Consider the following 26632-nt stretch of genomic DNA (forward strand, 5'->3'; position numbering starts at 1 on the left):
CATGTGCGCACACACACACACACACACACACACACACATCACTTGGCTAACTTGACAGCGCAGTTGGTATTTTATCAAATAAAGGAGGCACGCCTGCCTCTTGAGTCACCATTGGACAAAGTACAAAGCCTTTAATTTACGTAATAAATAACAGTTTGATATTCAGATGCCAATGTGAAAAATTGTTGTTGGTGTTCCATCCACCCATCCACCCATCCACCCACCCACCCATCCACCCATCCATCCATCCATCCACCCACCCATCCATCCACCCATCCATCCACCCACCCATCCATCCACCCATCCACCCATCCACCCACCCATCCATCCACCCATCCATCCACCCATCCACCCATCCATCCATCCATCCACCCATCCATCCACCCATCCATCCACCCATCCATCCACCCATCCATCCATCCATCCATCCATCCATCCATCCACCCATCCACCCATCCATCCATCCATCCATGGTGTGAAACATGCAGCAGGAATGAAAAAACTAAAAGAAAAGTTAGTTTCTTCTCGGCAGTATCTTGTAGTATATTGATTTATTTTTTAAATAACTTGACTGTAACCAAGTTGCTTGTAGATGGGCTTTAAAGTTGCTTTCTAAGCTCTATCAATAAGTCACGCTGTGCACATATTTGGTTTGTTGGCCTTTCATATTTCATAGTGTTTAACTACGCACTCAAATCTATATGTGCGGCTAACTTAATTCATGTGTTTAATGTTCTGTCCTCTCTGACTGTGTCTGAGATTAATGTGTCGGGTTGACAACAGGTTCGGTTCTCGCCCATAACAGTTAGAGATGCTTTATTGATCCCCGAGGGGAAATTTAGTCAGCGGCGTAGCACGAACCACACTGGATAATGAAGGCCTCCGTACGAAATGTGTAAAAGCAGAAAGTGTGTGTCTGTGTGATGCATTCGTGACCCCCCTCGTGCCTGAGCGGACCTGTAAATCCCAGCCAGAGAAGCGTTCGGCTCTAGTAGAGATCCGTGCTGATGAAAGCGTGCAGTCTGAGAGTTTATGAGCATGATCATTATAGCGCAAGCCAGAGGGCTTCAAAACAATTTTACTTTTGTCCTGCACACTGGACAGTTTTAATGGCTTCATCACCATTTTATAGACAGGCTGAGATTGCGAATCCTCAAATTGCCATTTCTGTCGACCTCTTTCTCGCTGTTTATTCGCGTGCGCCTCCAGTCTTGTGGAGGGAGTTTCTTGTTATGTGTGTTTTGTGCATTTGTGCGTTCAGAGGAACGTTTCAAATCTGTTGCATTTTGTTGAAAGTAACTAATTACAATACATCATTAGTGCCTCTCTTTCTCTTCTCGTTCCCTTTCTCTTTTTCTATGCCAGACGCTTGCAGTGCAGACACTGAGTCATGTAGATCTGTAGGACGAACACGTGACCGTGTTATGGGAACAAGATAATTAGGCGTACAAACACGCCATTCTTCTGTAAGAAGAAAGTATAACTCACTACTGTGAACTAGATCTATGTTTTATACATAGGTAATAAAATCTTTATGAAATAATAATAAATAAATACAAATTTCCTTAATTATTAAAAACACGTTTAAATATGTAGATTTTAGCATTTAGTGGAATCTAAAAATATATTAAAATATATTAAAATATTTAATAAGATTTTATATTTCAGTATTTTTTTATATTGCTCAAAACTTGGGTATATGATTGACTGATTGATTAATGTTTCTTTGAAAAAATGATTTATTTATGGAGTATTTTTAAATATTTATTTATAAAGAAGTGTCTTATATACAGGTTGCAATTATTTGATTGAAAATACAGTAAAACAGTAATATTGTGAAAAATTATTTTATTATAAAATAACCGTTTTCAGTATTTTTATGTGAATTTGAGTGTCTGATGTTTCCATTAGAGTGTCTTATTCCATATTTCTTATTAATATCAATTTAAAAGATTTGTCTTGCTATTATTGATTAATTGATTGATTGATTTGGAAAATATTGTATATAAATATTTTATAAATTGGATATAGGTTTTCCTTTTTTTCTTGCTTTCTTAAGGCAACATTTATTTTTAGCTAAAACACAGGCCCATTTCTGGCACTTTACACGTCGTTGCTGAAACGTTTTTATTAATTCACCGACCCCAAACTTTTGAATGGTAATGAATATTGTCATAAAATAGTGCATCTGAAAAAGTAACTCTTCTATTATAGTGACTCAAAGGATAGCATTGCATTATGCCAAATGCCCACAGCGATTATGACCGCGCTGGTGTTTATGCGAGAGCGCGCGGCCGTGCATGCGTGCGTATGATATTATGTGCAAATCTCTGATGGTATAACACAGTTCGAGATGTGATATATGAGCTGGTACTCGGCTCTGTCTGCCGTAGCCTGTGGCGTGAGTCGGGTTGAGTGATTGTGGTCATTTCAGCAGACAGAGAGACAAGCGTCCCGAGCCCAGGCTGGGGAGGGCCCAGTGCCCTGCTGTATTAATGGCAGCGCCGTGCCAGATTGGACGGGTCCATCTAATACAGATAAATCATCATTACAGAGTTGCGGGGGTGGAGGGGTGGGGAGTTGCTTTGGCAGTCGGGAGGAAAAAAAAGGGGGCTTTCATTTGTGCCCGGGATCTCTGTAAACTCATTCATCATGCCAGCTATGTTACACTCCCACCCCTCCACACCAGTCCCACCTCTCTCTTCTCACTTCTCTCTCTCATCCCTTCTTCTTCTCCTCCGGAGCAATGCCTTCCAGCTCTGCCGTCTCTGAGGAGGCGATGATACACTCCTTCTGCCAGTTATCATCAAGCTGGCGGTGTGTTTAAAGACAACATGCATTTGTATTTATATTTGATATGTATTTATTTTTATATGTTTATATCTCTCTATATATGTGCATATGTTGTAAATATATAAAAAATACATATAAATAGGTATCTTGGTAAAATACAGAGAGTTGGCAGAGCTGGAGAGCAGAGAAAAAAAATATATATATATAGGTGTATATATGTATATATGTATATATATATATATATATATATATATATATGTATGTATGTATGTATATATATATATATGTATGTATGTATGTATATATATATATATATATATATATATATATGTATATATATATATATATATATATATATATATATATATATATATATATATATATATATATATATATATATATATATATATAGATGTATGTATGTGTGTGTGTGTGTGTGTGTATTCTAATAATAATATATAATGATAATATTATATAGATATTTTTTCTTTCTCTCTCTCTTTAAATAACTGACAGTGGTGCACAGTAAGACTGAAGACAATTATTAAGGAAACTGAAATGGTCAATTTCTATTTCATGTTGTCTTTTTAAGATGAAAAGCATAAATGGAAGGGTGGAATTTTTTTCCCAGTGTCTGACAGTCACCGTCTCTTTAAATTACCAGAAAGAACAATTCAACCTGATGCAATCAAAAGAGGTAAAATGACAGTATGTATAATTAAACGTGGAGATATGAAATGGCTGTGAAAAATCATGACAGATGTGTCATGAAATGGAAATTGCACTCTTCTGTAGCACTATATTTTGATTTACCACCGTTACGGACATTGTTTCTGCTTTTTATCTTGTTTTCTCTAAATTATATATTGAATCGCGATGTTGCGTGGAAAGTTACATTCATCCCGTGGGTGTCTGCTGGCATTCATCTTACATTTAACCAATATAAATCGTGCAAGAGGCATTATTTTAAAAGAGTGGAATTAATTCTATTGAAGTGGATTTGCTTGAATGAGCGAGTCAGCTACAGATGGCTTTTTAAGATTGCTTTTTTTATTAGTTGTTCTTAGCGTTCCCTGTTTTATTAAATTAAACACAAGTCTTTTCAAAGTAACATTAAAGGAATGGTTCAACCAAAAATGAGATTTCTGTCATCATTTACTCAGTCTCATGTTGTTCCAAACACTTATGACTTCTTTTCTTTCTTCCGAAAGAAGGCATTTTGAATAATGCAACTGGCCGCTCTTTTCTGTGCAATTAAAATAAATGGAAACTGCAGCTTTCAAAGTTCAAAATGATAAAACGGCATTATGAAAGTTTGACTACGATGCTATATTCCAAGTCTTCTGAAGCCGTACGATAGCTTTGTGAGGAGCAGATCGAAATTTAACCCTTACGTGCGTACGATCACACCGGTGTGACCGTCTTATTATCAGAAATATTCAGTTTTCGACCATATGCTTGTTTTAGGTTTCATACATTTAAATAGCAAAACTGTACACTTACATGTCTATAGATGTCTTTATAAGTGTCTAAACTACCAAATATATTTACTTGGCCTTATTTCAGAATCAGAATATAAAATATTTCATCATACCGTGAGTATGTTTGTGAATATTAATAATAATACTAATACGAACGATCCATGTGTCATACAGCGCTATTGTGACTGCGGTGCGTCACATGACAAGCATGATGCGTTGTCATGGTAACAATAATGCTAAACTTTCTAAAATAATGGTCGCTTAAAAAAACTCGCTAAGAATATTTTGTGTGAAAGGGTTAAGCCATTCTAGCTCTTCTCCTTGCCTAAATAGTGAAAGAGGTAGCGAAAGCCCATATCATTCTTGAATGAATTATTATTTTAAGCTAAATCGTTTGAAGCGAACTACATGACCGTTTGGAGATATTTTTTTAATCACAAAATGTTCGCAAAAACCTGTTTCGTTAAGATGATCAAATAAAGTACGTACGAGAGGAATTGAATATTTTGTGTTGTTTCTATTCATTTCTTTTTCTCTCCGAGCATAAAAGAAGCTATTTAGAAAAATGTGGCTGGGTTTCAAAATAAAAAAAAATAAAAAGAGCAACTGTTTGGCTACCGACGTTTTTCAAAATATCTATCTATCAAATACATGTTTGGAACAACTCGAGGGTAACTGACGACAGATTTCTCATTTTTGGGTGATTTATTTCAAATGTGTTTTGCTTTGCCTCACGTACATTTGTTTTTTGTTTGTTTTTTTGGAAGTAGAGATTATACTGTTTTTGCCAACACTTCATGCATCGATTTTTTTTTATTTTTTTTTCCTCCTGGCTTTCAAGCTGCCACACGGACGCTGATCCATCATTCTTCAGATTCGATTTACCCCGAATTCCCTATTTTCTCTGTTTCTGCTTTCATAACGCGCTCAAACAGCAAAGTTATACACGCATCCTGATAGCCCATCTTACGATTTCAAGGTTTGCTTAGATCAGACTCTTATTCTGTGAGGGTCGGCGAGTGAGCTACTCTCCAGAGGCCATGCACACTTAGACAAAACAAACAGCGCCCACACAGGTACACACACACACACACACACACACACTTCCCTTACCGATACCATAACTTTACACAGCCCTAAAGAGCCCGCTCGCAAATCTTGTATTTATTTCCCTCTCCCACGGCTGCGGCACCTCAAGGGAATTCTGGGATATCGTAGGATGGTTCATTCGGTCAGCCTGCTCTGTTAAAAGGCAGAGATTACCCACAGGGCCGTGCAGTGGCGTGCCTGTTATCCAGCTTTAACGCTGAACAGAACGGTTCAGGCAGCAAGCGATCATGTACGGGCAACATGACCCCACTTTTACCTCACAGCTGTCCACTGCTGGGACTGAGGGACTTAGATCGGATCAGTAGTGAAGCATCAGGCTTTTAACTGCATGGATTGTACGCGTTTGGACAGATACGGTTAAACAAAACATTAAATCATTTACTCACCCTCATGTTACTTCAGACTTTTTTTCTCTTCTGTAGAACCCAAAAGAAGATATTGACACTGTTCTTTTTCGTACAGCGGCAACCAACGGTGACCAGGGGGCAAACGAGTTCCAAAAAGGACCAAAAATGATAAAAAAAAGTACAGATGAAAAGTTCATAAAATTATTACTTGTTTCAAGGTTTCTGAAGCAGAATGTTGGCTTTGTGAGAGGAAATGTCACTGAAAGTGATTGAAAGTTGACTTTGATTGAGAGTCTTGCCCTCTGACACCAGCTGTCAAATCTCATTCACGTTTTAAATTCAAATATTCTGTGAAGATGAACGAATGGGATGAGTAGAAGTAAATGATAACAGAATTTTTCATTGTAGGGTGAATTAACTTTAGACAGGAACTCAGAGACTGTAACATTATTTATTTATATATATATATATATATATATATATATATATATATATATATATATATATATATATATATATATATACACACAAAGAGGAACTAGCGTATTCTTCTTTGCATTTATTTTGTCTTAGTTTTGATTCTAATTCCGGTTAGAGCGCTTCTAGCGGTGGGAAAAATCTGCAGAATAGTCAACCTTTGTATAAGCCGCATGGTTCAAAACCTATGAAAAAAGTAGCGGCTTATAGTCCAGAATTTACGGTATATATTGTATTATGTGTGCAGTGCATATTTATTATGTGTACACTATTTTACTATTTTATATTAATATATTTGTATGTTTTATGTATACACACACACACACAAATATACATATATATACCCATACAGGACGCATATATTATGTAAGCAAAAAACCTTTATTTTGGGTGCGATAAATTGTGATTAATCATTTGACAGCCATAATTTATTTATTACATTTATAAAATGTTACTGTAAAACTACTCTTCTTTTCATTACTTAAATCACAAAATCTCAAAGTCTGTATTTGTCAGACAATATTTTAATAATGAACTCGATACAAAAGACAAAACAAAAAGATGTAATTTTGCTAATATTTAATATTTTATAATATCATGATTTTCTAACACAGTGTAAATGGGTCTTTGCGAAAATGCTGATTGTTTTAGGAGCGAAGGATCTCTGAGGGCATCATCATATTTGAAGGTGGTTCTTGGCATCAAAATGTCTGAAAATAATGCATTAAGCTGTCAGGTTGTTTTTGTAACTTTTCATTTTTTAGACTGTACTGTCCGCAGCGATCAGCAGACCTGTCTTCAGCAACAGTTTGAACTCAATTGCCATGTTTCGCAATCTGCCGGTGGTGCTGTTTTACCAGGGTTGCAGGAGGGCAGCCATATACTGCTCCACTTACTTCTAATTGTAATTCGATAGCGCATAATCTCAAATTTGTTACGCATCACATTTTATAATATGGTAATATTGTAATGGTAAGTGGCTGGCCGGACTTGGCCTGGACCGTAGCAGATGGCAGCGGCTTCCTCGCCCACCTCAGGTGATTAGGGAGACAGATTTTGTGATCTGAAACTCGGAAAGAGAGGCCATAAAGGTTTCATCATCTCGGAGACAGAAAAAAAAAAGTTTCAAAGTCATGTAGTGTTTAAAAGCTTTTAGATGTTTTTTTGGGTGGGGAATATGGGGTTGGAGAGGTTTCTGGAAACTCAATTTGTATCAATATTTTATGAAAGGCAGAAACCTGTCTGAGTTCAGACCATGGTTCCACATCGATAGCATCAAATGAACCAGCAGTGATATTTCTCATCTTTATTCCACTTCAGCAAGCACCTCTTGCAATTTTAAGTTGAAACAAGGGTTGTTCACACCATTGACCGCAAAACAGAAAGTTCTCTGGGTGCTGAAATGCGCTGTGTAAAATGTATTTGCCAGTTGACAAGAATTATTCGTCATTACACCACTGAGTCTGTATATCTTTTTGTGTGGTATATGTAATTGAATTATTCACTCAAAAGTTTAATTCCGAGTCATTTACAATTGAAAAGAAACATCTTATTATTATTTTTCATAATAAGAGATCCAGTTCTACATCGTTTGTAAGCATTCAACATAAATAGCTATTATTTTTATTATTATATTATGTACTTTATTAGCACTAATAAATGGCTAATATTAGTAATATGCATGCTAATATGTGTAACCGTAAAAAAAAAGGAATTTACTCGATGACCACAAACTTGTTAATCATAAAAATTATCTCTAGTGTTGCATTTTGCTACTTATATTCACCACATAAAATTCATAATATTTATATTTTGATATAATTATGTAATAGTAACTTTATTATTGTAAAGAAATATTGAGTGTAATTTTTATTAATTTTTTTACCCTTCATTTTATTTCTTGAGAAACATTTGCATGTAGCATTTTGCAGCTTATATATCCAAAATAATCTGAATCTAATCAAATCGAGTTGCAAGTTTACGAGTCAGAATCGAACTGAATAGTAAAATTTATGTCAAAACCCAACCTAAGTCCTTATGTAATTTTTAATGATGTATGTTCTTTTTTTTGCCATTGTTCTATTTGTTGTGCTAAGCATCCTACTGTTTTTCTTCTCCAGTGGGAAGAAGTAAGTGGCTATGACGAGAATCTCAACACCATCCGAACGTACCAGGTGTGTAACGTCTTCGAGCCGAACCAGAACAATTGGCTTCTCACCACCTTCATCGCACGACGTGGTGCTCAGCGCATCTATGTGGAGATGCGTTTCACCGTCCGAGACTGCAGCAGCATCCCGCGGGTGCCTGGATCCTGTAAGGAGACCTTTAACCTGTACTACTACGAGACGGACTCCGTCATCGCCACCAAAGGTACGGCGTTCTGGATGGAGGCTCCGTATTTGAAGGTGGACACCATCGCAGCGGACGAGAGCTTCTCACAGGTGGATTTTGGCGGTAGATTGATGAAAGTGAACACAGAGGTGCGGAGCTTCGGTCCGTTGTCGAAAAACGGCTTTTATTTGGCATTTCAGGACTACGGCGCATGCATGTCCCTGCTGTCTGTCCGTGTGTTTTATAAGAAATGCCCTAGCGTGGTGCAGAACTTTGCGATATTTCCAGAGACCATGACTGGCGCAGAGAGTACCTCGCTGGTGATCGCTCGTGGGATGTGCATCCCAAATTCTGAGGAAGTGGACGTACCTATTAAGTTGTATTGTAATGGAGATGGAGACTGGATGGTTCCGATTGGGAGCTGCACCTGCAAGGCAGGATTCGAGCCAGATAACGGGAACGTTTGTCGAGGTAAGACAATGGGTTTTTAATAGTGTTGATCTTTGGTTAACTAATGTAAAAGTGCTGTCAAACAATTCATTGTGATTGATCGCGCCAAAATTTTTTGGATGAATATATTTAATATATAAACATATAAACATTTTTTTAAATATATATATTTGTATATACATCATAAATATATACAGTACACACTCATATTTTATGTAAATGAAAACTTTTAGCTTGGATGCATTTAATTGCAAATAAAAGTTTGACAGCACTAATAATTTATATAATAATAACTGAATAATTGGTTTGGAGCCTGTTCATGGAGCCCCATGGATCAGCATTTTATAGCTATAATATTTGCCAGCCATATGTTTTATTAATTGGAGTTTGATTACAGGCTTCTCGCTGGATAATCTATTAGACAAGTGTCAAAAACAGCTTTGAAAACCCAACATTTGTTGGTGACCCAGCGACTAAGCTGCTCTCCCTTTCTGAGCTCTAGATCAAGAAGTCTCTGCAAGAGCTTTGACGAATGAACTTCCTGTAGATTCAGTTGTGAGATGCACAGATTTGTGATTATTTGAGAAGATTTCCATTCAGCAGATTTCGAGTTTGAGCTGCTTTATTTTGGATTAATACGGCAATGTGCGCACATTGAGAGAGAGCAGAATGAGGTGTTAAAGATTGTTAATCTTGGGTTGAGTGAGGCAAAGATGTAGCTAAAGTCAAAAAGGGACCATTTTTGAATTTGTCCTTTAAAATGACATATCGGTCAACCATTATTGTAAATATTATAATATATTGGTTCAGGTTGTACTATTCTGGTAAGCAAACCAGACTCTTTTTCTTTTTTGTCTGTATTTAGTCTCTCTATTTTCATGACACAGTCACGTTGTTCTCTCAAGGTCTGTGATTGGTAGATTTGGCCTTCACTCTAGGCCGGTGCCATATGGGATCCCTCAGGACCAAATGTGTTGAGAGACGATAAGATTGATTGACAGCCATCTGTCTCGATCAATGAACAGATACAACACTTAGTGTGGGAGGGCCAACTTTGAGCACCACAGCTGCCTCTATACCTAAATGCACACATTCACAGGTGACAGCCTTGTTGAGTTCATTGGCATCCTCAGGCAAGGTCTTCTTATCAGCTGAGAAATGGCCATGACGTCGATGTAGTCCAAGTTAAGACCTGTTTCGGACTGCAAAAATCCCACAAAAGTTGAGCTTGGCAAATTTGAAATGAATTTCACATAGTGTTCAAACCCAAGTGCAGTGTGAGCAACCAATTTATTTAATTTAATTACAGTTAAAACATGCTTGGATATTACATATAACAGGGTCTTGAAATGCACATGCAAGGACTCAACTACAATTCAGATAAAGTTAACTATTTAATTAAATGTATTAATTAAAGAAATGAAGGATATGCTTTCTACATGTATTTATGCTTTGGTTTGAACAAAAACAGCATTCAGCGTATACTCTATAAAAAGAGCTACAGTGACATTAGAGTGCAGAACTGTTGAATAAAGTCGTAATTTCTTTCCATACAAAAAGTATTCTCATCACTTCATAACGCTACGGTTGAACCACTGATGGCAGATAGAGTATCCTGACAGCGTTCATTGCTAGGCAGTCAATGGGACAGACACAAGCCTCTCGGTTTTCATTCAAAATATTTTATAGTGTATTACGAATACGAATTAAGCTTTTAAAGGTTTGGAACGACATGGGCAGCCCGGTCTCACGGCAATTTGTACATAGTTTAGACAAATCACACAAAACGTGAAAAAGTGAGGTCGTACGAATTTGTACGAATTAGCACATATTAGCCATCTCGTAAAATACATACAAATTGGTTGTGTTGACACGGGGTTGACAAGTAATTAAATGACAAAATTTTCATTTTGGGGTGAAGTAATCCTATAAGCGCAAACAGCAGAATACCTGTAAATGGACAGAAACGGCTACATTTGATGAAAGTGACAGAAAAATGCTGAAAATGTGGGGCTGAAACCGTGTCGCCGTTGCGCCAGTTGAGGACACGGTGTCGGATGTCTTCTGGAATGCTCTATGATCTGTAAGAGGTGATGAAGTTGTCATAAACTTTGAAGATTAAAGACGGTTGAGGTTTTGCTGGGTGTTAGCGTCTGGTATAAAGTCTGTCAGCTAGATGTGGCCGCGGTTTTTAAAAGCCAGTGTGTTAGCGGATTAACGATTTCGCACACAGCAAGTCACCACTAATTACTGCCGCTTTGATCTGCGAGTTCCCATAAAGGCTTTTGATGGGCTAATATATTGCAGTCTGAACATGCACACACATGCACACACACATTGCATTCTTATAAAGTTTCCATAAATTCCCTGGGGTTGATTTTACCAGCACTGGCAACCTGGGGTAATAAGTATTCCTTTAATGTTCATTAGTCTGTTTTTGTTGATGGCCGTCTGGATCCAAACCTCCACAACCCCCCTCTGCTTTCATTGGTCGATTTGGACCTGGAGAGGGTGATTAAAGGTTGATTAGAGTAATTGGTCTTTTGGGTTAATGAAGGTGTCTGAGCTATTATAAATGTGTCTCAAAGGAAGTCTGAGGAGCTTTACATCTTGGAATGGATTGTTGCGTACTACTTACTGCATACTGCACAGTATGCTACCTACTGTTTTCTTGATAAAAAGCAAACACTGTATGCTAGTTGAGACATGATTTCATTATGCTTGTCAAAGAACCCCATTAGGACCTTGTGTATAATCTAGTGAACAGTATTCAGCTGATTATTAGAAGTAAATAATCCATATTTTGATTTTTGTCAAAATGTAAATAATAAGTTAATAAAGATATATTAAAAAGAAGCACATTATCATATTAATTTTTATGAATGATTTCTCGGAAAACAGCACTCGTGTGTTTTTGCGATGCATAATAATTTAGGAACATTTAGATATTAGTACCAGGGAAACAACAAATAAATAAACAAAAATGTATTTATAATAATTTATATTTACATTGCATTCTGGGATACAACAATGCATGCATTATGCTGCACTGCAAAAATAATTGCTCATCCAGGTTTTCCACACATTTAGACAATTTGCACACTTTATATCATAGTTACTGCAAAAATAGTCTAGTTTGCTGTTTAGAACACAGCCAGGAAAGTTTATCTCATTCTGTCTCTTTCTCTCCGTCACCCACTTTCCCCCATTCCCTCTATCTGTCTAACGCACAGCTGGGTTTGTTATTTTGACCCTGCTCAGAGGGAGTCTGAATAATCACTGTGTGTATACAGTATGTCCGCATATCTGTGTGAGAGTAGGATTAGATCTCACCCTCAGGGTGAGAGATGATGGCTGTCACCCGGAGTAAAATCAGCATATTAATAAAATAACCTCTCCCCATTAGCCACAGCTCTCAGCTCAGCTCGGTTTCTGCAGGAAAAAGGCCGTGCCAGGTCTAGCCGTGACTGTTCTGGGGTCCAGATTTGGCTCTATATTCTGCCGGCGTGCGTCCCGAGCGCTGTGACAGAGGGTGAGAGGCCGGATGACCCCTCACAGGCTGCGGAATTGAACAGAGATACACTCACCGCAAGAGCTGTCTGAACTGACACACACCTGGAGAGAGCGGACAGCTCTATACAAACACACACACACACATTCACGTATAGCTATATACAAACACATTTGCAGAGCTCTATACAAACACTCACTCTCTGTACACACAAACAGATATACACAAATACAAATGCACTAAAATCGGAGTAGACAAATATGAAGAAGTTATGTATAATAGACCTAAGCTGCTTTTTTTGTCTGTGTAGTTTTATGGAAATGTACAGGCTTTTGGATTAAAAAAAAAAAAAAAAACACTGCAAAATTTATGTAGACACCATGAATACAATTTCCAAAGTGCATGTGCTTTTGAAAATATTTAAATAAATAAAAATTGTAGGGCAAATAAATGTTTTATTTGTTAAGAAGACATGCACATGTGATAGAAGAACATTTATTATATACTGCATTCAGAATGTTTAGCTTTGTTGCAACCTTTTTCTTTGAGTACTAGCTGTTCTAAGATCCCTAAAGTTGCAAAGAGTAAAAGCCCAGGACCAAAGAGATATTCTCTATAAAAGTTATGACTAAAACACCCCCTAAAATGGCTCATTTAAACGTGATGTGTTTCGTTGCGTTTGTGCTTCCAAAAGAGGACACAACTAGAAATCAGTGGTTAAGTTGGATTTACAACACTGTTCCAGAACAGTTCAACACGAATATTCACATTTTACAGAGAACTGATTCCTGAACCTGCAGAGTAGCCTATGCTGGCTGTGCACAGAGACTATAAAGTGAGCCAATTCCAACTCTGGAAGAACAGCCTGGTACTTCTGACTCACAACCTGCAAAAACACCAGACCCTTTAACCATCACCCCTAAAAGGAGCTAATCAAAAAATTATTGAACTTAAAATTCTTATTAGTATACTGTACATCTAATATATAGCCTCCAGCATTTTTTTTATTGATGTTTTTAATTATACTCAACTGTACGGTTGACATTTCAGTCCATGGTAAATCTTTAAATTGAGAGAGTTATATTGCAATAATGAACATTCCTTTAACTTTATTAGTATCTTTGATACATTTCTTAACCTTCAAGATCCAAAAGGAAAAAAATATATATTTAAGTGTCTGTATAACAGGCTTACTATATAAAGACATATGGCAATATATATGCTATATTATAATATGTAAAATTATGGTAAAAAAATCCCCAAAAACATTTGTGCATTTCACATATTTTGCTACATTTCTGTTCTTTACGCCCAACCCTATTCACATGGTCATTCTGATTTCATCCCTACTTCCTCGATTTCTTGTTTGACCCTATTATCTGATGTGTGACCGGCAGTGTGATTGAATGAAGTTTGTAAACTGCTGCTGTCACCTAAAAACTGGAAACTACTCGTGGCACAGAGATGGGCCAACACAACTAGATAGATTTATTCTCTATCAAAGTAAGTTCAACTGTTCAGCTGTTAAAACGGCAAATGGATGTTTCCAAAAGCATTGAATAAAAGGGTGCCGTTAAATTAATTTCTTTAGAATGCATGAAAATTTACTCACCATTTTTTTGCATAGTTTAAACACAAACTTTACTATGTAGGTACCTACTTAAATATAACTTCACAACTGCGTACACATTAAACAGATTGACACAGGCGGATAAACGTACAAAACTCACATGCATGCACTTGCAGCTCTAAATAAACACAGACAAAAGGCCATTGAAAAGCACTCTTAGAATTACATAAACACACACCTACTGCTCTATATACAACACACAATCAGGCATAGCCAAACACAGCAGAGCTCTATTAAAACACCCATAAACAAGCACACACATGCTAGTCATTGGGTACAAAAACACCCCAACACACACTCACACACTGATGCCATTATGCACAACAAACAGCTCAGGTTTTGGACATCTGGAAGATCCCACTTATCTAGTTGAAGTTTGTTTACATCTTTCAGACGGTGCGGTCCAATCTCCGTTCCACTGAAATGATCCTCCGCGCTTTTCCCGGAGAGAAGAACCCTCTTCCCCTCTCAAATATCCCTCGAAATGACCCAAAACAAGCACTAACAGATGGGGGCCGTGTGTTGAGGATGCAGATTCGTGTACATGATGGTTTTCTGATGCCTGCTGCCAAATTTCAGAAGCAAACAGAGATCTGGACAGCAAGGTTTTTGGGTAATTCTAAATTTGAAGAAGTAAACAGGTAATTCACCAATGTGCTTTGTGATTTTTAATCGTGTGTTTATCACAGAACAAATCGCCTTCTGTTTTGTTTTCTGATAACTCAAGCGTCCTCGGAGAAATCTAATCTCCCATGTCTGTAATTGCGGCGCAATATTATTTTGACCTTTGTCAGAGTTTGTAACTAAAGTTAGATTTATTTTTTTGCCGCCCGGTCCATCTTCATTCCCAGCCAATACACGAAATCACAGATGTCCTCTGTTAATAATTGTACATCAGCCGGCGTACCAAACCCTTGTGAATAGTGCTGAGGTCTGTGTTTGAGTGTGTACGTGTGTGTTTCAGAGGGTCTGCCTTTATAAAGCAGTTTTTGGACAGGAACGAGGAGAACTGTGCAGAGAGTAGTAATTTAGCTTCTCTCTCTAGAACAAAACCAAAAATGACATCAAGTCTGTGTGTTTCTTTCTCCATCTCTCTGTTCATCGGAGTGTGTGGTCACACATTTAATATGTGTTGAAGTACACTTTTGAATTGGCTTTTAGGTTATGCTATGCGAGTTTGTCTTTTTTTGCCTGTTACCATTTAGCTTTAACTTATTATTATTTCAGTTTTACTTTTAGTCATTTTAGTCATTTGAGGACTATTTTTAGCTAAGTTGAGAATGTATTTATTTATTAAAATAAATAGTTTAATTATTTTTATTTAAATATTATATAAGTTTAATAAATGTAAATACAAATATATAGTTTTTATGTAATTATAATATGCACATTTACAGTGATGACAAATGACTTTGTTTCTAGTTTTGGCTAATGATAACCATTATTGATAATTTTTATTATTATTATATTTTATTGTATATTTAATATATTTTAATGTCATTTTATGTACTTTTGTTTCGTTTTGTTGACAGAACAGTGGGGAACTTTACTGGGGGAATCTGGATATTTACTCGTTTAAATATCCACAGTTTTTCAAAAGTTTGCAGTGGCTGTGTGACCTATTCGTTTCTCTCTCTCTCTCTCTCTCTGCTCCCTCTGTTTGTCTCTGTCTCTTGTTTTCCCTCTGCTCTCTCAAAAGTCATTGAGGACACGGTGGTTTGAAAAGTGAGTGTGTTTTAATGCTGGTTAATTACACATTTGAAGAGCGCAAACAAACCCTCCCCTTGGCGCTGCCGCTCAGAAGTGTCACGGCTCCATCGCTGTGATCTTGCTGTTTACACCATGTACACAAAGCTTTAAAAACAGAAGAAGAGCACTTGGCTAGCTTTGCTCTGATGGAGAGAGAGCTTTTTGGCTTCATGTTAAGGGAGGATCAACTCTGACCGTGGCTTCTGGAAGAACACTGGATGCCTTTTAACAGACACTTTAAAGTGGAACCTTTGAGCTTTCAGCTGCTATGAAATCATTAGTTCATGGGATTCTGAACGCCCACTTCTGTTCTATTTTTATCCATCCATACATACAGTTCTATTTTTCATCCATCCAACCAGTTCTATTTTTATCCATCCAATTCTGTTTTCCATCCATACATCCAGTTCTATTTTTATCAGCCATCCATCCATCCATCCATCCATCCATCCATCCATCCATCCACCCAGTTCTATTTTTCATCCATCCATCCAGCTTTCTCTGTTTCTACTCTTCCATCCAGCTCTCTCTGTTTCTACTCTGTTTCTACTTCCATTTTTGGAAAAGAGAAGCCTGGACTTTCTGATTAATATTTTTATTTTGTGTTCTTTGGATGAAATCAAAGTCAATGACATGATATCCATCCATCCATCCATCCATCCATCCATCCATCCATCTATGTATCTGTTGTTCAATCGTTCACTCTTTATATCACTTTATATTTCTGCAATATTGTTAATACTTGAAACTGAATTTGCTACTAAATCATACTTAATTTTTCTCAGTTATGAAGAGCAGTCTCTGAGCAGCAGAGTTTTCATCTGAGAGTTTAGCATGCTTTATAGCTCTGATGGATCTGATGGAGGGTTGAACGAGCCGGCCTGCATTCTCCTCTAAGCACTGCTTAATATATTCATATTTACTTCAGTTATCTGGAGCAAACCACATGTTCTTCTGCTTCAGCGGCCCGTCAGGTCAGCAGTAAGCGTGGGTCAGTCATTGATCGGGTCAGGGTAATGGTTTGGAAAGCCTGCACCAGCACCAGAGGCCCCCATACTAGGCCCAGAGCCAGAAACATGCAGGGGAAAATCTGTTTCCCAATCAATCAAACTGCTCAGCACACAGGCCAGTGATTGATCGACTGCTAGTTCACCGCTGCACGCTTTGGTTCTGACCCAGATAAGAGGCTTTTTCCCCTGATTTTGACATTTTGTTGTAGTACAGATAATCGCTCATGTTGTTAATGAATGAGCCGCAGTTGCTGCGTGTTGTTTTGAACGAATGCAAGTGTGAAATACTATACTAGTTGAATGACTACAACAAAACAAGTAAAGCTCCTTGCTTTGCCTTGAGTCTAAAACCGCTTAGAATAGAACCTGGTACGAATAATATTCATAACAGGTGAAAGTTTTAAAGGTAGTGTGTAAACGTGATTGACACAGCCTGAAGTCATGTGTATTTTTTTATTTTATTTAAAAATTCCAGACAAAAAATTACCTCACTGATTGTGGGGTAAAATCTCCGGAATATTCGATAAAAATTGTAAAATCGTGAAGAATAAAGCAGTTTGGACGGTTTACCCACCCTCAATGTCATTATATTCAGATATGATATTCCAACAGAGTGGGTCTAAATTTTCTTAATTTTATTACACATTGCATCAGAAATACGGTAGTATATAGATAACTATTAAGCTAGTTTTATGCTGTCATCTTTTGGTTTTTGGCAGCTGCACTTCCATTTCTAAGAAAAGAAGAGACTTTCCGCTTTATAATGTTGCTTTGTGTTCATTGGATGAAATCAAGTCAATGACATGACTGTGCGTAAATAAAGTATTCCCAAAAATGCAATTAACAAACAAATTAAAATGCACTATACTGACATGTTGGTAAACGTATATACATATTCATGTTTTATTTCTGTGATGTTTAATGTGGGTTATTTTAAGGTCAGCGCAGAGGGACAGTCCACTGAACGAAAGAGAGACAGCACGAGTGTCCTGTCACTTTAGATGATGTTCTTCACACACCTCAGATTTGCTCATTTAGCTCACCCATGCTGGCTTCAGGCTCTACGGACAGCTGTCATTTTAACTCTTGCTGACCTCCAGAAAACAATGACAAAAAAAACTCTGAATGTGACAGAAGCCACATCTCCGTGTCACCATTCACACTCGCTGTTTGACCAGGTTAAAGTGGAGTGCTGGAGAAGCTGCCTACCTAGACAGCATTTTCAGGAAACATAGGCTTGCTTAGGTCTGTTTTACAAACAGTAGACATCTCAAATTCTAGATATTCTTTGCATGCACTGACATTGAAATGTTGGAGTAACATATTTTTTTCAGCAAAGGCACGTTAAATAGATCGAATGAGACTGTAAAAGACACAAAAAAAAAATCTATTTCAGATAAAAAACGCTATTCTTTTTTTAACATTTATCTTTCTACCGTAATATTGCGTTTACATGACTGTGTTGAACAAAATAAAATGCCAATAATAAGAAGAAACAGGTATGTGACCCTGAAGACTGGAGTAATGATGCTGAAAATTCAGCTTTGCATCACAGGAAAGATTTACTTTTTAAAACATATCAAAATAGTCAAAAGTTAGTTTAAATTGTATTTTTCTTTTTTATTATATTGCCGTTTTACTGCATTTTTGTTTAATAAATGCAGCCTTTGTGAGCTTAAGAGACTTCTTTTTGAAACAATAAAACATCCTTTCACAAACTTTGGTACTGTTTTTAAAAAAAAGCAGTCCGGCGAATTCTATGAAACGCGTAAAGAGAATCAAACCGGGCTGACATGATCGTATTCGCCAGATCTTGTCGGGCAGGATTCTGTATTAAGCTGCTTTGGAATGATTTATATTGTAAAAACTGCTATTCAAAACAAGTTGAACTGAATTTATTCAGCGCTAAACAGTGGCTATTGATTTCAAATCATTCTTTTGAGTTCACGAGATTGTATTTTTGTTGTTATTCTTCTTTAGAAGGCAGCTGACTATGTAGACAGTTATATTATGGTGAGAAACTAGCACAGAAACCATCTCCGGTCTGGTCTGTGTGATTGTAAGAGTGATAAACAGAGCTCTCTCAGCAATGGAGTGTGTGTGTGTGTGTGTGTGTGTGTGTGTGTGTGTGTGTGAAAGAAAGAGGAGAGGACAGTTGGGACCCATAAATACACACGCCTGCGGTGTGTGCGTGTATATTATTATCTCCACTCTCTCTCTGACAGCGCTGATTTGTAGATTGGCTGATAGTCTGTTGTTTGTTTGGTTATTTATTCAGGAGTAGTGCTCTCTATTCTCTGAGCTGTCTGGTGCATATTTAATGCTCTGCTTTAGAAGCTCATATTACCTAGTGCTCTGTCTTTTAGACTTGGATATATGCGTGTCGGTGTGTCCTGAGGTTTGTGTGTGCGCACAGCAGGGCAAACGAGACGGGACTTTCTAAGAAAGATGTGAAACGGGTCAGAACCGAAGAAATAAGGCATGAAAGCCCGCGCGTTTCTGCGATTTTAACCATAGCAGGGGTTTTGTTTGGCACGACGTGAAGCAAAAAGAGCAGAAAAGCATCTTCGCAAATCACTTCTGGGTTTTTGATTCACTCGAGACCTCGGAAGCCTATGGAAACACAATCCAAACAGCCAAAAGTGCAGCAATCAAAGTACCAATCTAGTGCTTTAGCAATAGCAAAACCATTTTTGTTCAAATGCATATTTTATGACTGAGCATAAAGCACTATAACACAGTTAAGTGTAATAAACATTTTTATTATATATTTTTGTAGTTTTACAGTCATTTTTCTATTACTATAGTAGCACCACACTGACTAATAAAAAAATATATATTATTTTATTTATTTATTTTTTATTCCAGTATATTTTACAATGTAATTTATTCATGTGATGGCAAAGATACATTTTTATTGGCCATTGCTCCAAATTTAATTGTCATATAATTATTGTTGTCAAACAATTAATTGCATCCAAAATAAAACAATTGTTCACAGATTATATGTGCGTGTACTGTGTATATTAATTATAATATAAATATATAAATATACACACACACATATACATATATATATATATATATATATATATATATATATATATATATATATATATATATATATTTTTTTTACATATATATATATATATATGTGTGTATATATATATATATATATATATATATATATATATATATATATATATATATATATATATATATATATATATATATATATATATATATATATATATATATATATATATATGTATATATATATATATATATATATATATATATATATATGTATATAAATTATATATGTATATAAATTATATAAATCTAAACATATACATGCAAATATTTTCAAAATATATACTGTATGTGGGTATATTTATATACACACAATAAATATACACAATACACACGTACATTACAAAAAAAAAACTTTGCATATTAAGTTTTTTATATTGCAGCGTATTTGGTCTGAAAACCTGTCCTTTTTTTATAAATATGCATTACTGGGCACATATTCTAGTCTGCATATTTCTTAGAGCCCGCATATTTTCATTTAGTGAGTCATTTAGTCTGCATTTTTTGTAGTTCAATGAACCCATTCCTGTGCTGTAGAAGCAGAGTGTGTGATTTATTTCACTTTGCTCTCGCAGGACTGAATGTCGCACTACGTTTTTATTCTTTTGTAATTGGTTAACCGTGCTGAAAACGCATTGCCACGCTTGAAGCCTTTGTGTGATGGCCCATTTTTATGCAAACCGCACGCCTGCATAGCGCTAACACACACAAGCGTGATGCTGGACGGCCTCATTCATTGCGTTTCGTGCGCCGGCGGCGTTCGGACGGGCCACGTTGACCCTCACAGACGCCTCTGACATTGAATAGGATGGAGGGGGCGAGTCCCATTCTCTCTTCTTCATCCATCACACCATCCCTGTCTTCACGGAGGACGTAAATGGCCGGATTCTGTCTTTTTCACCGGTCTGTGGTTCAGCATCGCCGAGCTCACAGCATGCCGCTATTAATATTACAAATATTCAAATAACTTTATTTAACATTCATAAGAGTGGTGGACAGTGGGAAAAGTTCACTCGCTGAGAGAAACATGTTGAAATAGACAGATGGATCCAGCTTCAGCTATTATTGTAGTAATGATTTGCGGTGTGGTATAAGTTTATGTTGATCTTTTTCCTGACTTTAACATTCATTTTATAGACAATAATAAATCAGTTACAGCAATACGATATGTTAATAGCTAGCTTATAGTTTATATTTGTTTCACCTAAATATCGTATGAGCTACTTTTATGTAGCTTTTGCAGCTTTATGTTTGTATTTTTCACTTATTTTATTTATTTTTTGTCTGTTGGTTAAGCTCAAAAGATATTATAAGTTTTGAAACAACACAAGGATGATTTAATTTCAGGGTGAACTAACCCTTTAATATTGCTTCTGCCAAGCATAATTGCTTTTTCTAATAATTATGATCTTGTGCACAGATAATCTCTCTGTGACATCTAAAAATAGTTTAGATAATTATTAACAGAGTATAATCTTTCACACTTATTACAGTAAACGGATGGAACAAATCAGCGCCTTTCCTCTCTCCAATTAGTCTTTATGGCAAACGTATTGTTCGAAATTATTGTTCGGTTTTTCATTTGCTTTGATATTCTTCAGTTATTTTGACTTGTTTTGATTTGTTGACCGAAAATATGCTTGAAAGCAGGTTTTAAAATGTTTGGAAGGTAATGCGTGTAATCAGCCTCACTTCGGAGATGCAAATGATGTTGCTTAATTTAAATATTCATCCTGATAGGTCAGTTCCAAATGAGATTAGCTTTTCTGCTGTCAGCCTCTTCTAGCATTAATGCAGGGATTAAAAGCTCACTTGGGCTCATTATATTATAAATGCATTTGAATTATGCACATACATAAAGTCAATTTATTAAAACAACAGACTGATAGCTTTGCATGTTCGGCCTATTTAAATGCATTTCACAGGCTCTCAATCTTTTATTTTTGATTGTTAGTCTGTTTAATATTAAAGGAATCGTGTGGCATTGCTTAGTTGCTTGATGTAATGTGATGTATTTACATTATTTTTTGCGTACCGTACATTATTGTTGCTGCTCTCTGCCCCGCCCCTCTCAAAGCTATCCAGTGCGTTGTGATTGGCCGAATACCTCAAGTGTGTGACAGAAACGTTACACTCTTTACCATATTTGGAAACTCTCTAACTCTCCAATTATATTTAATTGATTTAGATATATCTAATTTAACATCCACAATTATTTTGATCTTTGTCGAAGTGTCCTCAAGTACTTATGGTAGAAAGCAAAAAAAAAAAATTATATACAAACTATAATAAACCACTGATAATTTAGTTATTTTGCTCTGTCTGAACATCTCTTAGCAGAGGCGGCTAGTAGTCGCATTTTCATGTTTAGTTTTTTTTTGTGTGTGTGTGTGTGTAGAGAACATCATTAAAGACGGCAGGGCTGCTGTGATGAGGCCGTTTGGGTATTGTGACTGCTGCCGCCTTCGAAAACATTCCCACAATGCACCGGGGCTTTTCACAGCACGGCGGTTGGTTTGTATGAGCGGGAAAAGTGCAGAGAGGTATTTGGATTGTGAAAGAGAGTAGAGGTGGCCTTCATTCTGTGAGCATCTGAATGAAGAAATCAGAAAAAGGCAGGAAGTCTTCTCATGTGTGGCGCATTCAGAAAAGCTCCTTTTCAGTTCCTCCCGTGTCCGAGCGCCGTTAGACACGACATTAATACGCTATTAGAGTGTACAAACACACACAGCCTAATGATGGCCGTCCGCGCACTCACACGCTGTGTGAAGTCACCTTGAAACCCAATTAAAGAGCTCTCTGACCTCTCTGAGCTCTGGGCCCATTATATGGCTTGAGAAAAGGCCATGGTGACAGGACAAACGAAAAAGAGACAGACGGGTTAGAAAGACTTCTGGCATAGGAGTGCATTGAATAGCTTGAATAGGTGAAGAAAAGGGTGTCTCAGTCTTAATGAAGAGCCACATCACCTCATCATCCACTTCCTCTCGTCTTTGCTTCCCTTCACCATGGGCTGCTTTTCTGAATTCACCTGTTTTTTCTGCTCTGATTCACTAGTAAATTAAACTCGATATCACACAAATAGAGGCGGAAAGTTTAGCGGATGCTTGTAGGACATCTTCGGTTTCTTTCTGTTGATTGATAAAGTCTCATCACTGCTTGGTTTGGTGCTTGAGATCCATTACTGGCTGCTAGGGATGGGTGATACATTAAATATTTGCAACATATTCAGTGTTATTTTATGGTGGCGACGTAAAATGGAGCAACATCATGAATACTGTGATGATACTCAATCATTAGGATTTTTTAGGCCCGTGCCAGTAGGCTGATTTTGTGTCATGACTCGTGATTTTGAGAACGCAAAGACAGCGATATTATAATAGCGTGTCTGATTTAATCTCAGTCGCAAAAGTGCTGATAGAGTTAGGAAGTTTGATTCATTTCCATGAATCAGTTATTATGAACTGTCCAATTGAAGTCCCAGCATGGCATTTTGTATTATTTTAAAGCAAAATGCCATAAAAATGCGTCCAAATGTATACGGACGCTAATGCCTCGTTTAAAATTGCTTGCCTTTGCATTATAAAGCTCGATAAAAAAAGGGCATTAATGCTAAAGAAGATGGTGGAAGCACTTTTCAAGCCAAAGCTTTTACAAAATGAGTCCAATTAATAGTACATTAATAGTTAAAATTATTTGATCTAATTCAGTGTTATTATGTGTGACTTAAGTGTGTAAATACTATTCTATCGCACATCATATATACATATATATATATATATATATATATATATATATATATATATATATATATATATATATTTAATTTATTTATTTTTTTTCTGCTATTTATTTTAAATTAGCGATATATGTTGTATGTCACAGAGAGTTCACTTTCTTCCTGTCAGCATCTCCGTCCAGCATGTCATCATGATGGAGTATGAACCATGTAATCTGCATGTTGAACTCATGTGTCTTTTTGCCCCGTGGAGCTCATCTCTATCTCTAGACCCACAGCCTTGGCTTCAGCCCACAGCCTTCATTAGTATTCATAAGCACTGCTGCTCTCTATCACTGGGGTTATTCAAGATGGAGAGTAGATTATTTGACACTACATCAGGTATGTTGTTTAAATTGTTTTCAGTAGGAATTTACTCAATCCATATCTCTGCACCATGTGTTTAATCACATTTCTCCTAATTGTGGGCTAGAAGTGCAAAAGAAATAGAGCTAAGTTTAGTCCTGAAGCTCAAGCCGGTGATCCAGACTCCAAAAGTGAAGGAATTTATAAATGCTGATAAATAATCCTGATATATTCAGTGTTCTGCAGTAACTGCTAATTATTTAATTATCATTAGGTTTTCTGAACACTGCACAACTTGTGCATTTAGGAATGCTAAGACAGCAATGGTATGCTAACGTCAGAGATTCTATGAAGAGCCTTTAACATCCATTAAATCCTTTCCCTGTTCAACGGTTCTTCATAGTGAAAAAATGCTTTTTTTTAAGTTTTCTGTATTCTAAAAAAGTATTTTCCAAAAGCAAAGTTTCCTTACCTTAGCAAAGGGAAACCAGTATCCTCTTGGCTTATATCTATATCCTCCAACATTTCTCTTTACAAACCTTGGTTTTTACTAATATGTGGTCATATGAGGTTTTTTTTTTCTATCTCTGTGCATCTTATGTCATTTACTGGAACTGCTTCTGCATATAACTGTCATATGAAGTGCGAAAAAAGGGTTTATTATGTTTTAAATATGGTTATTTTTCTTACAAAGACGCATTGGTTTGCTGCAGGAGGACTTTATTTACCCCCAAAGCCATGTGTGGCACACTTTATTATGGATTAACATGCTTGATTTTACGTTGGTTGGACTATTAAACAGAAACCACTGCCCACTGCAATGACATACATTAGGTGTGCCAGGACCATTTTTGGATTTGTCTAAAAGAAGAAAATCACATACACCTAGGATGGCTTGAGGGTGAGTGCGTAACAGGCTAATTTTCATTTTTGTTTGAACTAACCCTTTAAGGGTCTTCAAAGAACCAACAAGTGGCATCACTTTGAATACCCCATTTGGTACTTTATTTTTAAGAGCATAGAATATGTAAGAATACTAAAGGACTAGTTTAAAAACACGTCCTAGTTTCTTACTCTTTTGCATTCACTTTTCAGCTTTGGCCATGTTTTTTATGTTCAAAGTGAGTTAAAGTAGCAAAATGCACATATCAAGCGACAGGCACTAAAACAGGTGGGCGAGAACATAACTCAATATTGTCGCACCAGGGTTCTCAGATCTGTAACCGCTACTGGGTGGTTGCTGGGACTCTCTCGGCAGTCGCGCATCAGGAGCCCTTTTTTGGCCCCGGTCTGGCAACGTCCACGCAACCGACAGCATTTCAGTGACAAATTATTGATCACAGAGCGGCATTGAGACAGACTGCGAAGATCCCCTGCCACGGCTGCCTACTTCAAATGCCTGCACGAAATATCAAATAGCTGTAGGAAAATAAAAGAGACGAGGGGCTGGCCGTGACTTTAAAATCAGGAGAAACGGAAATGAGTAGTGTACTGATAATCCCTAACTGTGTTTTTGTTTATGTGGCTGTTAGTATTCATGAATGCTGAATTAGAACAGGCTTCTAGTTTTGCTCCTTATTCCTGTCTGTATCTCTTTCTTGATCTTTTTCGTTCTGGAGACACTTGTGTTGCTACAGCAGACAGCAAAATTGCATGCTTATAATAACACTGTGCCATAGTGTTGGAACATTTTTACTCTATTCATCTAACAGTTCTGTAAAGATATATTCTGAGGGGGCTAAAATAATGACCTTTCCAAACAGGTTTACACTACTCCTCTGTTTTTGAGAAGGTTTTGGCAACTTGTAAAGGAAAACTATTTTTGGTAACTATACTGTAGTTGCCTTTCCAGCAAGGAAGACTGAGAGAAATGTTTGACATGTTTGGCTGGTTTAATGACAGAATTCATGCTACATTCTGCACTTAAAATACCAAAACCCTTCAAAAATAAGCCAACCGAAGGACGCAGTTCAGTAAAATGTATGTCTGTGTAGCCATAACTTAAACATATAGAATAGGATACAAATGCAGCAAGGCTTTAGATCATTTGTTGCCAGATGACCAAAACTAAGTTTTTGGCCTAATTCGAAGTGCAAATAAACAGTTTTGCATGCTTTCGTTGCTGAAATAGTTACATCTGTTACATATTACCTATTAGCGGTCAAAAGTCAGACCCAGTCTGGACAGTCTGAGAGAGTTGCCTGATTTCAATCCATCCGGTTTGAGGATGATCAAACTCATCAAACACATCTGCTAATTTGAGCCAATTTTAGAACACCCATTGTTTTCAGGTGTTAGAATATTTTCCAGCAGCGAGGCTCACTGCTCAGTTTTCAGCAGCTCTCCAGTCAGATTTCCCAGTCATGTGGATTGCTGTTGAAATGACTGGCCAAAGAGTGTCGGATTTAGTTATAGAATCATCTAAAATTCAAATACTTGCTGAAATAGACAGACAATTGTGTCAATCAAAGGTAAACACTGGCAGTGCTTTTAAAAGATGTGGGAAGTTTGTGTTTTAATCGAGACAACGAAAAGTCTTTGCCACACTTGGTAGTTCTGTACCGTC

General features: G+C 36.9%; 1 protein-coding gene across 1 annotated transcript in view; it reads left to right on the plus strand.

Annotated features, from left to right (window-relative positions):
• Positions 1–26632, plus strand: part of LOC122324242 (ephrin type-B receptor 1-B) — a 191819-nt gene that overhangs the window by 77562 nt on the left and 87625 nt on the right. The window contains exon 3 of the mRNA XM_043218532.1: positions 8329–9010. Within this exon, the coding sequence (XP_043074467.1) occupies positions 8329–9010 (682 nt within the window). The remainder of the gene's footprint in view (positions 1–8328; positions 9011–26632) is intronic.

The sequence above is a fragment of the Puntigrus tetrazona genome, chromosome 2, assembly GCF_018831695.1.
Source record: "Puntigrus tetrazona isolate hp1 chromosome 2, ASM1883169v1, whole genome shotgun sequence".
NCBI lineage: Eukaryota > Metazoa > Chordata > Actinopteri > Cypriniformes > Cyprinidae > Puntigrus > Puntigrus tetrazona.